This window comes from Dromiciops gliroides, chromosome 4 (genome assembly GCF_019393635.1).
Source record: "Dromiciops gliroides isolate mDroGli1 chromosome 4, mDroGli1.pri, whole genome shotgun sequence".
In the NCBI taxonomy this organism is placed as follows: Eukaryota; Metazoa; Chordata; class Mammalia; order Microbiotheria; family Microbiotheriidae; genus Dromiciops; species Dromiciops gliroides.
The window spans coordinates 289555720-289569681 of record NC_057864.1 but is presented as its reverse complement, the minus strand read 5'-3'; the positions used below and the strand labels follow the sequence as shown (position 1 = coordinate 289569681).

General features: G+C 35.9%; 1 protein-coding gene across 1 annotated transcript in view; it reads left to right on the top strand.

The window, feature by feature from the left end:
- Positions 1 to 13962, top strand: part of LMBRD1 (LMBR1 domain containing 1) — a 198061-nt gene that overhangs the window by 1281 nt on the left and 182818 nt on the right. The window contains 2 exon segments of the mRNA XM_043963134.1: positions 6814 to 6990; positions 13395 to 13455. Coding sequence (XP_043819069.1) covers positions 6814 to 6990; positions 13395 to 13455 — 238 coding nt within the window.

Sequence of the window (13962 nt, the reverse complement as noted above, 5' to 3'; positions counted from 1 at the left end):
TTTATTTTGTCATATATTTTCCAGTTGCATTTTTATCTGATTCAGCCCTAATATTGCAGGCACTTATGGCCAGGGACTAGAGTTGAACTTTACTTAGTAAGCTTACTTAGCACAGTGGCAGGAGCATAGTAGGTGCTTAATTGATTATTTCTCTGGGCTTGGGTTTTCACGTGTATAAAATGACATGCTTGGCATACCTGACCTCTGATGCCCCTTAGTCTGTAAACTTGTGGAGTTCACTGAACTCACTCTGACTCAGGTTATCAATCTGTAAAATGAGAGGGTTGGACTAGTTGCCTCTTGTGGCCTTAAGTCTATCAACCTTAAAAAAAAAAATTTAAAAATCTAAGTGCTTTCTATATGCCTGGCCATGACAAAAAAGAAACGTCCTCTACTCCTAAGGAGTGTACTTTCCATTGAGTTATTCTAGATTATAGATTCTGAAATCGTGTGTGTGTGTGTGTGTGTGTGTGTGTGTGTGTGTGTGTGTGTGTGTGTGTGTGTGAGATTGACCACTCTGACAGTCTGGAGAAACTGATGGATCCCTTCTAAGTACAATGTTTTTAAATTCATAAAATAAAACAATTACAAAGGAAACCAAATATATTATAGTGCAGTAATAAAAATATTAAAATTCATGGAGCCAAGATTAAGGACTCCAGCTCTAATATCCTGTGACTCATTTTCCTGTGAAATATGAAAGCCTTGGACATCCGTACACATTTCCTCTTGCACTTTCTCTTCACTCCTTCCTCTGTGGTAGTTAGCTTTGCCCACTTTTGTAAGGATGTCTAAGCTGCAATTAGAAGTAAAGACTTTGGGTTTTTTGCTAGGTGATTACTCTGTGCACTTTCCATGTTGGGGTCTGGAATTTATGCAGTTTAATTTAGCTAGTAAATAAATTCAGGTTAGTGCTATAGTAGAAAGCCATCAAAGACAATAATTTGATGGCTTGAGGGATTAGAAGAAAAAGTCAGGTCATCACTGGCATGGTCAGGTGGCATTAGGATAGCAATTTAAATCATTCTTCAGATATTGAGTTCTAGACCTCTGAGAAGAAAGAAATACAGAACATGGTTCCTCTAGTCCTAGACTAGATAGTAGGGAAGACAAGATTTAATATGAAGCAAATTAGAGAATAGGTGCTGAACTGCGTAGGTACTGGAAAAGGGAGACAGCATTGATATAGTTGATGAGGGCTTCAAAGAAGAGTTGGATCTTAAAAGGTTGGATTTGAATTGGTGTAGAGGAAGGACACAGGAGCAAAGCCATGATAAAATGGAATGTGTTGTGGGATAGTGAACAGACCAGCAAGATTTGAGCAGTGGTATATAGGATTGGAAAAATAAGATATTAAATGATGCATAATCAACCTTTGAAAGTCATGCAGAATATTTTGAAGTTGATGTGATATGCATGTAGAAAGGTCATTTTAAACTGAAGAAAGCTAGTGGTGTGATGAAAGTGATGTTTTTGAGACTGATTTCCTTTAGCAGCAGTATAGTCAATAGTAGATTGAGATTGGAAGATACATACATACATACCTTGATATTGGAGGTTTTGATCAATTTAGAACAATATCATTTGGCACTAAATGCTTTTAAAATAAATGTGGTACCAACAAGTGTTCATCCTGCCTTTTCTTAAGGACATTCAGTGTGTGTGTGTGGGGGTGTTGAGGAACCCATTAACTCCTGAGAAAGACCACTGGGAGTTGTGATAGCTCTAAATGTTAGAGAGGTTTCTTTATATCAAGCCTAATCTGTTCCTTTCCAGCTTTTATACCTATTGATCTTAGTTCTGCCCTTCCGGGCAAAGCAGAACTAAATCCTTCTTGGGCAACTAGGTGGGTCAGGCAATAGCCAGGAGTTCAGGCAATAGCCAGGAGTTCAAATCCAGCCTTAGTCACTTAATAGCTGTGGGACCATAGACAAGTCGCATAAACCTCTGTCTTTTTTTCCTGATCAGTAAAATGGGAATAATAATAGTCCCTACCTCACAGGGTTGTCATGAGGATAAAATGAGTTAATAATTATAAAGTACTTAGCACAGTGCCTGGCACATAGTAAGTGCTATATAAACGTTAGCCTAGTCTGAACATGTTTTATCTTTTTTTTTTTTCATTTTAAATTTATCACCTCTTGTAGAGGCATATTTCATCTTCATTCTACTGAACCTCTTTTAAAAAAAATTAATATGCAATATATCCTCCATTTGTTTCAGGATTTATTTTATACTTTTATACAGCATTGACTTCACAAGATTTTACACCTTTTTACATTCATCATGAAATCATATTTTTATCACATCGGATATGAAGTGTCCCTTGGACAAACAACCCCTTTTATTTATTTTTTAAATCAAACCTAGCCTTGATTTTGTAGCCCAGAAGTTTTCAGTGGGGTTTAAATTACATGAGTTCCCAGGCCACTGAATAATATTTACCTCCATTTCTTTGATAAATTTCTAACTTTTTGTAACATTTGGCCTGGGCATGGTTGTAATATTATATCTCCAGTTGGGAATTTTAGTAATCCTGTGAGTCTCATTAGTAGAAATTACTTTTTCCAATTTTTAGTGCTCTACTTTGCATTTTTCTTCCCATGAAAAACTTTTTTTTGTTTGTTTTATACTTTCCACTATTTTCCAACTTCAAGATGCCTATGGTGCATTGTAGAGGAATCTGTACAACCCCGCAGATACCTTGTCCTAATGAAGGTCGGCTGTTTTGAAGTAATATTTTCCTAGTTCTTGGTGCTTTTAAAATTTGTTTTTGACCTCACCTTTGTGGTAAAAATTATTTGTGATAAAGTTATTACTGGCATTTTAACTGACTCATTTGGGAGGGGCCATACCTGGCCCACTCTGAGGTTACATATGCCCCACCTTTCTTTGTGCTTTGGTGTGATTTGATCCTATTTCATTTCTTGATGAATAAAAATGATTTTCTTCCAAAGTCAATAAAAGTTTATTAAGCATTTACAGTGTGCTATAAGTAGTCAAGAGCCAAATGCTGCAGAGAGGTTGAGAAGAATGAAGACTTGAGAAAAGGCCATTGAATTTGGCAGTTAGAACAACGGTAACTTTGGAGGAGTGGAGATACCTATTACAGACAACCTTTTCAAGGAATTTAATCACAAAGGGCAGAAGATATATAGAATGATAATGAGGATGGAAGAAGAATCAGGGGGAAAGGAGACAGAAGACAAATTAAAGATAAGTGATGAGTGGTGATGACAGAGGGAGCAGTGTGTTGGAGGAGAAGGAATGGAATGCAATTACTTGTTCTGATTGAAGGGTTAGCCTGGTAAAGATAGAGTAAGGCTGCCTCATCACTAGAGATGAGTGAAGGAGACAGTGAGAGCAGAAAGCTACCGTAGAGTGATGAGAGTTAAGGAAGAAAAGAGATGAGGATTTTTTTTCTGTAAGATAGGAGGCAAAGTTCTCAACTGAGAGGTTTGGGAAAGGAGGGGGAGCCTTGAGAGGTTTGAGAAAGGATGAAAGCACTTGGAAGAGTAGTTATGAAGGGGATAGAGTTGATAAGGAAGGCACCTCATTGTCTACCAGAAGTGAGGGCTCAGTTGAAGTTGTGTAACATAAATTTGTAGTGGACCCAGTCAGAATGGTTGCTTGATTTTTCTCTGCCTTTATTCAACAAGCATGTGTGCAAGAGTGAAGATGACAGATGTTGGGAGTGGTCCAAGGTGGAGGCTTGGCAAGACGCAATCATCAATATAAAAGGGTCAGTGATATAAGAGAAGAGGACTGTAGCGTTGAACTGGTTCGCCAAGGGGTCAAGGTGAGGAGAAGAGGGGAGAGAGGCTAGTGCTGGGGAGGTAGCCTGGGGGAGAGCCAAGGGATTAGAGGTGATGGTGTGGACAAAGAGTAGGGTTAGGTAAGGTCAGAGGGAGATGTGAAAAGCCAATAGATTATGGTCAAATAAGGGGATTTTGGAATTATTGAACCATGGGGGTTAAGTGCATTTTTGCATGATGGCAAGAATGGGGAATCTGTGCCTGGGTCTGAGGTAGGGTAGAGGATTAGGGTAGGAGAAGTTAGTAGGTTGAGGAACTGAGTGGTTAAAGTGTTTGAGGGAGAGTCAGTTTGTATGTTGAAGCCCCTAAGTATGAGGGCAGAAGGTGGAAGGAAAGAGGACAAATGTGTGAATGAGGTACCAACTTCATTGAGGAAGGAAGAGGAGTGAATTGGATATCTGTAGACAACAGCCACCAGGATTTTGACCGGATGGTGGATATGAATTTCGTGAACCTCAAAGGAGAAGTTATTTAGTAATAGAGGTAGGAAGAAAACCTGCAAGTGGCTGTGGGGAGCAAGGAATATTCCAACTGTATGGGCTTTCACTAGTGAGCTGAGGGAAATGAGTGAAGGTGCAACCAGTACTGGAAAGGGTGACTTTAAAGGGTGGAAGTCAGTCTGACCAAGCTCCTTGCTACTTTGCCTCAGGAGACAAGCTCAACAAGAGATAAGGGGGATGAGGTCAGAAGAAGGTCTTGTTCCAACTTCCTCATTCATATTGAAAACAAAAGGAAAAAAAAGCAAGAAAAACAAATTATCTGATCATGTCTAAAAAAAATAAATGAAATGATCGACTTCAATAGATCAACAAACACCACAGTAATTCTAACAGTTGTTTATATATTCTCTTTAAGAGCTACAGCTTTTGCACATTTTCTTGGAGTAATATCCATTAAAAAAAATTAAGTAAATGCCACATAACATGAAATCCAGCATTTACTTTACAGGGAACTTATTGAAGAGGGACCACCTCAGTCCAATTTCTTCACTACTAGGGAAGAGGGTCTGAATCAGCCTAATGAAACCATTCCAAACTTATTGCTTGTCCTAAATAATTGACATGCTACTATAACTGTAAAGCGCTTTTAGGCCTAGCTCTATCTCATTTGATACTTACAAACAACCTTATAAGGTTAGGTAGGATCTGGGTATATATTGTTTCACTTATCCTCTTGAAACTGAGGCTCAGATTTGTTTTGTCCAAGATTATATGAAGAGTAAGTGACAAAACTGGGACTTGAACCCATTCTCTTCTTCTTCTTTTCTTTTTTTTTTTGGTGGGAAGTGAGGGTTAAGTGACTTGCCCAGGGTCACACAGCTAGTAACTGTCAGGTGTCTGAGGCTGGATTTGAACTCAGGTCCTCCTGAGTCCAGGGCTAGTACTTTACCCATTGTGCCACCTAGCTGTACCTATTCTCTTCTAACTCAAACTAAATGCTGCTTTTTTACTATTACCACCTCATTTCCCTTTCATACTTATGCCTGGGTTTTGGAAATAAGTTAGTCAGTTTCTGAATTAAAAAAAAAATCCTTTCCAGAACAGGAAATGACATATTTAAAATGAATAATGTTTAAATACTTCTGGTCAATTGCAGTACCCTCTACTTGGAATGAGATTAACCTTAGCTTATCTAGTATGAGGTAAGACATATGAACATTAAAAGTTAAATAATAGTGCAAGACCACCATAAAAGAGATCATAAGACTGAACATGATTAATTACCAAAGAGTGTCACAAGCAATACATGTTTTTGAGTTCACAGATAAGGTTACTGTGAACTGAAGTGTTGTAGAAAAACAAGGTGGAAGATAGTATGGCAGAAACTAGGCATAGACCAACATCTTACACAGTATATCAAAATAAGGTCAAAATGCATACATGATTTAGACATAAAGGGTGATACCATAGGTAAATTAGGAGAGGAAGGAATAGTTTACCTCTCAAATCTATGAAGTGAAGAAGAATTCATGACCAAATAAGAGAGAACATTATAAAATGCAAAATGAATGATTTTGATTACATTAAATTTAAAAGTTTTTGTACAAACAGAAGCAATGCAGTCAAAATTAGAAGGGAAGCAGAAAGCTGGGAAATAATTCTTACAGCCAGTGTTTCTGAAAAAGGCCTCATTTCTAAAATATATAGGAATTAAATCAAATTATAAGAATGCAAGTCATTCCCCAGTATAAAAAATGGTCAAAGGATATGAATAGGCTGTTTTCAGATGAAGAAATCAAATGAACAGGCAGTTTTCAGGTGAAGAAATCAAAGCTATCTATTGCCATATGAAAAAGTGCCATAAATCACTATTGATTAGAGAAATACAAATTAAAACAACTCTGAGGTACCACCTAATACCTATCAGATTGGCTAATATGACAAAAAAGGAAAATAATAAATGTTGGAACATTAACGCATTTTTGGTGGAGCTGTGAACTGATCCAGCTATTCTGGAGAGCAAATTGGAACTATGCCCAAAGAGCTAGGGGAATATGCATACTCTTTGACCCAGTAATACCACTATTAGGTCTTTATTATGGTATAGTGTGGTATATGAAAATAATAAAATACTATTATGCTATAAGAAATGATAAGCAACCAGATTTCAGAAAAACCTGGAAAGAGTTAAGTGGACTGATACTAAGTGAAGTGAGCAGAACCAGGAGAACATTGGACACAGTAATAGCAACATTTTGTGATGATCAACTGTGATAGACTTAGCTCTTCTCAGCAATACAATGATCCAAGACAATTCCAAAGGACTCATGATGGAAAATGTTCTCCACATCCAGAAAAAAGAACTGGAATCTGAATGGAGATTGAACTATACTGTTTCACCCATCTCAAAGTGCATTTGACTTAACAAATTCTCAGTTACTCTCTGGGTATATGGGGTGGTGTTTTTTCACAAACTTTGAAAATATGTGTATCCATGTATCTTTGGGAACATGCTCGTTATATTAACACTACCTTTTTTTTTTTTTTTTTACTTTTAGGCAATTTTGGCATTCTGCTGGGTATATGTTCGGAAATACCAAAGTCAACGAGAAAGTGAAGTTGTCTCCACTATAACAGCAATTTTTTCCCTCGCAATTGCACTCATCACATCAGCACTTCTACCAGTGGACATTTTTTTGGTTTCCTATATGAAAAATCAAAATGGTACATTTAAGGTAATACACCACATAGCAGTTTCAACCTCTCCCTCCCCCCAACAAAATGATTAGAACTTTTAAGTGGGTTAGAAATTTTATTAGTTGATTCAGATTTGTGGGTTTTTTAAATACATTTTCTCTTCTGAAAACATTTTAAGTGTTCCTGTTAAACTTTATTGCCTAGTTTTCTCCAAAATTTATGGGACTTGTAGGGTAAAATTGGAGAACTTAATCCTTTAACAATGTTAATTTGGAAATACTTTTGATTGGTTGGTCTGTTTGTTAAGATCAGGGTACTAGATTCAAGCTCTGTGCTGGAAACCTTTTTGAGGTATCATTGTATTAGGAAAAAGCTCTGGACTGGTAATAAACCTGAGTTCTAGTTATGTCTCAGCCATTACTTAATTGTGTGGCATGGGAAAGTTACTTCATCTTTGTGTCTTAACATCTATAAAATGAGGATATTGAACTAGATGATTTCTAAGGTCTTTTGAAGATCAAAACAATAAGAATAATAATAGCTATTGTATATACTAATAGCACTTACCTTTTAGGATTGTTGTGACCAAATGAGATAATAATTGTAAAACACTTTGTACAGGACCTGGCACATTGTAAATATTATATAAAAATTAGCTGTTATCATTGTTATCTCTATTGTTGCTTTTCATTAGCTCCAATTTAGTTTTCAGTCTTTTTGACTGAAACTTTCACTTTTGTTTTAGGTTCCTTGTGATGCAGTATTTTCAGTGGTTTTATTAGATGTATTCTGATCCCTATTACTTAACAAGAATAGAAAGTATACCGTTCCTGTTTATTTGTCAAACCTTTTAGTCCTGGGATACTTGGAATGAATAAATAAATAAATAAAAACAAAGCATTTATTAAGTGCTTACTATATGCAAAGCACTGCATCAAGTGCTGGGAATACAAATAGAAAAGTAAGATAGTTCTTGCTCTCAAGGAGGAAGAGACAGTGAGAATGGAAGGAGGGTTTGTCTGCAAATCAGATGGAAATGTCCTGTGGTACTTAGTGTATAGTGTTAAAGTATATAGTAATGCTGCTTCTTTAACATCATTTCCACTGATAACATGAATCATTTGACAGTGCCAAGGACTTTGGTGAAAAGCACTTTATTTTTAAAAAATGACTGACTGTTACATGCAATAGTCCTTTCTGAGAAATAGTTCTATCACTTTAGGGACCAAGTTATAAATAAGCTTAAAAACCTATAAGAATGTTTAATTCCTTATAAACTTTGTACATTTCAAGGATAGAAGATTTTGGCAGCTTCAGAGTGTTAAAAATTTTCTTCCTATTTTTAAATAGGATATTATACTTCTAGAATGTCCAATACATTATTCAGTTTCTAAGATTTTTTTCTTGCCCAGTCTAAATTACATGTAAAAGATTCTGCTGTGTTTATATCAACTTAATTTTTTTTCAGTATAGTCATGGATATAACATTAATGCTTATTTGTTCAGAAGTAACATCTTACTGTATCAATTATATCTTGACTCTAAAGGTGTAGACTAGCAGGTTGCCATGTTGCCTAGCTCATGGTGCTTAATATTTTTGGCACAGTCCACCAGAAATTATCAGTATATTTTATACTTCTTGCTTGAGCACTTCATAATTTATTACCGTTATATCTTGAAAAGAAGTCCACAGTGACATTTGGTGTGGATATGTGCCTAGGGTCTCTTTTGGTTTTTCAACTGCCATATATATGTACCAGCCTTTAAGTTCAAGCTCATTCTTTTTTGCACAGCATTATGGGCAATGGAGACTGTTTATGGCCAGTACTATTGCTAAATAGTCTCAATTCCTTCTGAGCCTTTCTGAAGGATCCTTTAAGACCTTTCTTTTAGATCCCCTTAAGACCCAGTTTAGCTTTTCCAGCAGTAAGATGTTTGCCATCATACTCTTGTTTTTCTTTCTTTGCAAGTCAGATAGTATTGTTTGACTGCTAAAGTCTTAGAATAGATCCTATATCCACAGCTGTTGAGCCCTGGATCATGTGTTTTTCAAGATTTATGATCTGACAAATTTTTTTCATTCTGAATTTTCTAAAAAGAATCTTTTTACAAAGCTAATTCTTTTAGATTAGCCAATTTGCTTACTTAATTCAGTAAGTATTTATTTAGTACCTATTTTCTTCTTTGAGATGCCATCATGGGGATGTCAGCAGGCTTGTCATTGTATAACCCATTAGGAACTTAGCAGAAGAACATGAGTAAAAGATGTCATCACGGAAATGTGTGATAGGAAAGTAAGATGTGTTACTTATATGTTGAGGGATGACTGGATTACCTAAATGCTCCATGATGTTAGGGGAAAGGGAAGAAGGTCTCCAGGATCTTGAGTGGTCTTCCTGTGGCAAGTGTGGATGTCAGACATTTATGAGTTATGAGCTATGTTGGAGGAAATGTCAAAATCAGTTAGACTACAGATCCATTTTTCATTCTTCAAGATATAGAGTTGAAAGAGATCTTAGAAGCTATTTGGTTTTCTCCCTTTATTTTTCAGATGAGGAAACTGAGACACAGAAAGATTAAGTGACTTGCTCAGTCATACAGGCATAAAGTGGTGGAGCTAGAGTTTAAATCCATATTTATAATCACAAACCCAGCACTTTTTTTTCTACTATACCTTATTGCCTTGCTCTAGGAGGAATTTTTTCCGTATCTGTCTCACAAAGCTATTACTAAATTCTTCTCAGCTGTACACTTAAATAAACAAAAGAATTTTAGATTTGGCAGTTGTTGAGAATGTGAGCAACAGCTGTGAAATTAGCCACAACAGAGTAAAACAGAGCAGGTAGTAATAAGTTTTAATGTAGCCTAGCCTTGTCACATAGGTTGGATATATTAAGTAGACCTCAAAAGCTTTCTCTGATGAGTCATTTTCCAAATTTATAGTTTGTTTTAAAATATTCTAAAAAAGAACATGGGCTTGCTTTATAAAACTTAATTTTGTGTGTGATGCTACAGATCCTGGCAACCCCTTCATGTAAGGGCCAGAGGGTAGTGTACCAAGCCATTTTCCTGACACTCTGGCACAGCTTGGGGTTGTCATCACTGCTTTTCCTCTTTTGTTGGCCCTTGGGTTATTCTCCTTGGTTGCTTCTGTCTTCAGTTAAATGATGGAGGCATTGAGAAAGAGAAAGTGTGTATCTTTAGGTGGCTGGTACAATTATTAATTCTCTTTCCTGCATTTATGGTGTGACATTTTAAAGGATTTTATTATTTCCTTCTATAAGCAGTCAACTAAAGAAATAGATCCTCTATGTAGCTTAAGTGTAAATTTAGGCATTAATGTATGTATAGAGCAACATGGGTAGATACTAATTAGTTTTAAATATTAGGAAGGGATAGAGACTGAACTTAAGATTTCATTGGTATAAGAAGCTACTGGAAAAGCAAAAACTCCCTCTATTAATGCAAACTGACTGCTCTACAACCTTTTGTATTAGATAGCTATCTAGAATACTAAAAGATTAGATTGACTTTCCTGGGGTCACAAAATCAATGTGCATTAGAGGCCAGACTTAAACTTAACTCTCCTTTGCTCCAAAACCAGCTCTAGCCACTGTTATACTACCTCTCAGGAAAAATTAGGAAGCTAAATTTAAAATCCTTTTCCACAATTTCTGTAAAATGAGCAAATCTCTTATTTTAGACCACACATCAAATGAGAATAAAACATCTCAATAAGTGAAGCTTTGAGAAGTCAAAACCAGTTTAGTACTGTGGTAGCTAAAAAAACCAACACAAACAACTTTCCTCTGATTTTTCTCTTCATAATCCATTGCTAATCATTCTTTAGTCTTAAAAACTTTAGAAATTGCAACTTTCTTGTCCCCTCCCCCTCCTGTTTTCTTTCTTCCTTCCTTCCTTCCTTCCTTCCTTCCTTCCTTCCTTCCTTCCTTCCTTCCTTCCTTCCTTCCTTCCTTCCTTCCTTCCTTCCTTCCTTCCTTCCTTCCTTTCTTCTTCTTCTTTCTTTCTTTCTTTCTTTCTTTCTTTCTTTCTTTCTTTCTTTCTTTCTTTCTTTCTTTCTTTCTTTCTGGTGGGGCAATGAGGGTTAAGTGACTTGCCCAGGGTCACACAGCTAGTAAGTGTCAAATATCTGAGGCTGGATTTGAACTCAGGTCTTCCTGAATCCAGGGCCGGTGTTTTATAACCACTGCGCCACCTAGCTGCCCCCCCCTCCCCCTTTCTACTTTATTCTTTCTGTTCTTTCTATTCTCTGCCAATCCTTGAACCTCTCACATAACTCTTTGGGCACTGAAGATCTCTGCTTGACTCCAGACTTCATTGGATACTACTTTGGGAACTAGTGGTTTATAAAACATATCAAAGGCTTAACATTCTTTGGTATGTAAGAAAAAAGGCTGTTTCATGAGCTAAGCTCTTTTGACAGTAAGTACATCAAACACCTTGGAGGAAAGGCTGTTTATAAATGCCAAATAATCTAATCATGCTTGAGTGATGTTGTGTATGTTGTACATAGTTGTGCTTTCAAAATAGTAACAGTTTATGTGATGAGATTTGGGTAAATGAAAGTACATTGTAGCCAGGCTCAACAAATTTGCTTTAGATCCTAGGATCTAGCCCCCATATTTAAAAGCCAAATGAATTTAGTAAATAATCCACAACAAAAATTGCTTTCACATTTTGACCTTAAGAAAGTGGTCAGAGGAGCATGGGAATTCACTGCCAAGCTACAACCCAGTCCAAAACCTAATCTCACAAAAAACTGGAGGATTTTTGTTTTTTATCACTGGGGAAAATTCTCTTCAATCCCAGACTTAAATAAGAGGAAAAGACTGGCAGGACCCTGGATAAGAAAGAAATAGGTCCTGGTGAATTTGCCCACTTGTTGCTCTTGAACAAATAGTTCTGTGGGGGTTTTTCTATAGAAGGATGCAGAGTTTGTGGTTGGATAGGGAATGCCTTAACACACACCAAAAAATGTTTTGGGAACTCAAGCAAATTCACTTTGAAACAACTGGTCAGATTATAGCATCTGTTTGCCTTGCTTTTGGCAGCAGGAGATAGAGGAGGCAGAGCCAAGGAGTCCCACCTAATTGGTACCACTGATTGATGGAGACATCTTCTGTTCCTAGGAATAAACAGGAGCCAGTATGATTCCTTGAATGTTCAATAATAATTCTACTGTATAAAATTTAATATAAAATATTTCTTTTATATTTTGTCATCAAATGATTACTCTTTTAAATGTTAGAGACCAGTGATAGAATTATGAGTCATGTTAGTGATCTAACACCAATATTTTGTCCATGCCTACACTAAAAGAGATTATTGGTTGTTTTTTAATGTATCTGAACAAAAACTGTTAATTTAAGAGTGTCATATATTTTCTGGTTTTCTAAGGTCAAATCTCAAATTTAATCCTAATATTTAGTTTACCCTAAGTAAAAAAAAAATATAGGTGGTAATACAGCAGTCTTTGACAAAGTAAAGGAAATCATTTTATTTCTCTGAACCTTAGTTTCCCTCATTTCAACATTGAGAACAATATTCGCCCTGAATATCTCACAGAATTGTTGTGAAGATCAGATAATGCAATTATCTAGTAATAAAGCCCTTTAAATATTTTAGGGCATGTACTTAACATAATTTATTAGAAATAATTATTAATGCCATAACGTTTGAAATTAGCTAAAATTTCTGGTTTGCTTTCAAATACTTAATACATCTTGGTGTGAGGAATTTTAAAAGACTCTGCCACACGGGTAAGTTTATGAAAGTTCCGTAGTGCCCTTCCCCATATCCATTTGACTATAATGTTTCTTTTTCTTGAGAAGTACAAAGTTTTGGACAAATTAGAATGGCACTTAAATAATATGTAAATTCCATGATACCTGCTAATTGATTGTTATGATATAAATGAGGTTTTGGATCAGGTGTTAGGCTTATACTTTCTAGAGCAAAAAGAGTCCTGGATTGGGAATCGGGAGAATAGGTTCTTATTTCAGCTCTTTTTAACCTTGGGCAAGTGACTTAGCCTGTCAGGATCATGTTTTCTTACTTGTAAAATGAGGGAGTTGAATTAGATTATGCCTAAGGTTCTTTTCAGCTTTGGTATGATTCTGTAGTACCCAAGTTGAAAAACTATACATTTGAATTAGTCACACTTTTAAAAGTTGAAAGTATAAAAGAAGAATATGGATAATGAATGAATTGAAAGGAATTCAAAACAACTGAGGTGGTATTTTTTCTTCTAGAATAATTTTTTCCCCCTAATGTAATGTAACATTACACTGAAAACTGTTCTAGTTTGTAAATGTTTATGGAAAATTACTTAACTATCCTCAAAAACATAATCTTAAATTTTTTATGCAAATGAATGTTGCCTAATGAAACACTTCTACTATTTTCTTTTTTTTTTTATTAGGACTGGGCTAACAGTAATGTGAGTAAACAAATTGAGGATACTGTCTTATATGGATATTACAGTAAGTAACTTTTAGTGCTTTATTTGTTATTTTTACTGTTATAGTTTTGTGTCTAAGAAGATTTAAGGTTTTGACATTTGAGTCTTCTAATAGATATATCTTGTCCAAGTCTGAGGCAGTATTATGTAAGAAGTTACTGTTTCCATAACTTAAACCACAGAAAAAAATAATATAGCTATACTCTATTATATTAAGCCTTTAGCCTCCTTAAAAAAAATTGATTTTTTTTTTAAGTGAGGCAATTGGGGTTACGTGACTTGCCCAGGGTCACACAGCTAGTAAGTATTAAGTGTCTGAGGCCAGATTTGAACTCAGTTACTCCTGACTCCAGGGCCGGTGCTCTATCCACTGCACCATCTAGCTGCCCCCCAAAAATTGATCTTTAACCCTTCCTCATAATTCTCCATTCGGATTTCTTTTAACTTTCTTTTATAAGATATCCAAACTTCAGTTTCTGACTTCTGATCTGGGTTTTCTAGTCTCTGAAAGGTTGGTTATATAGGTTTC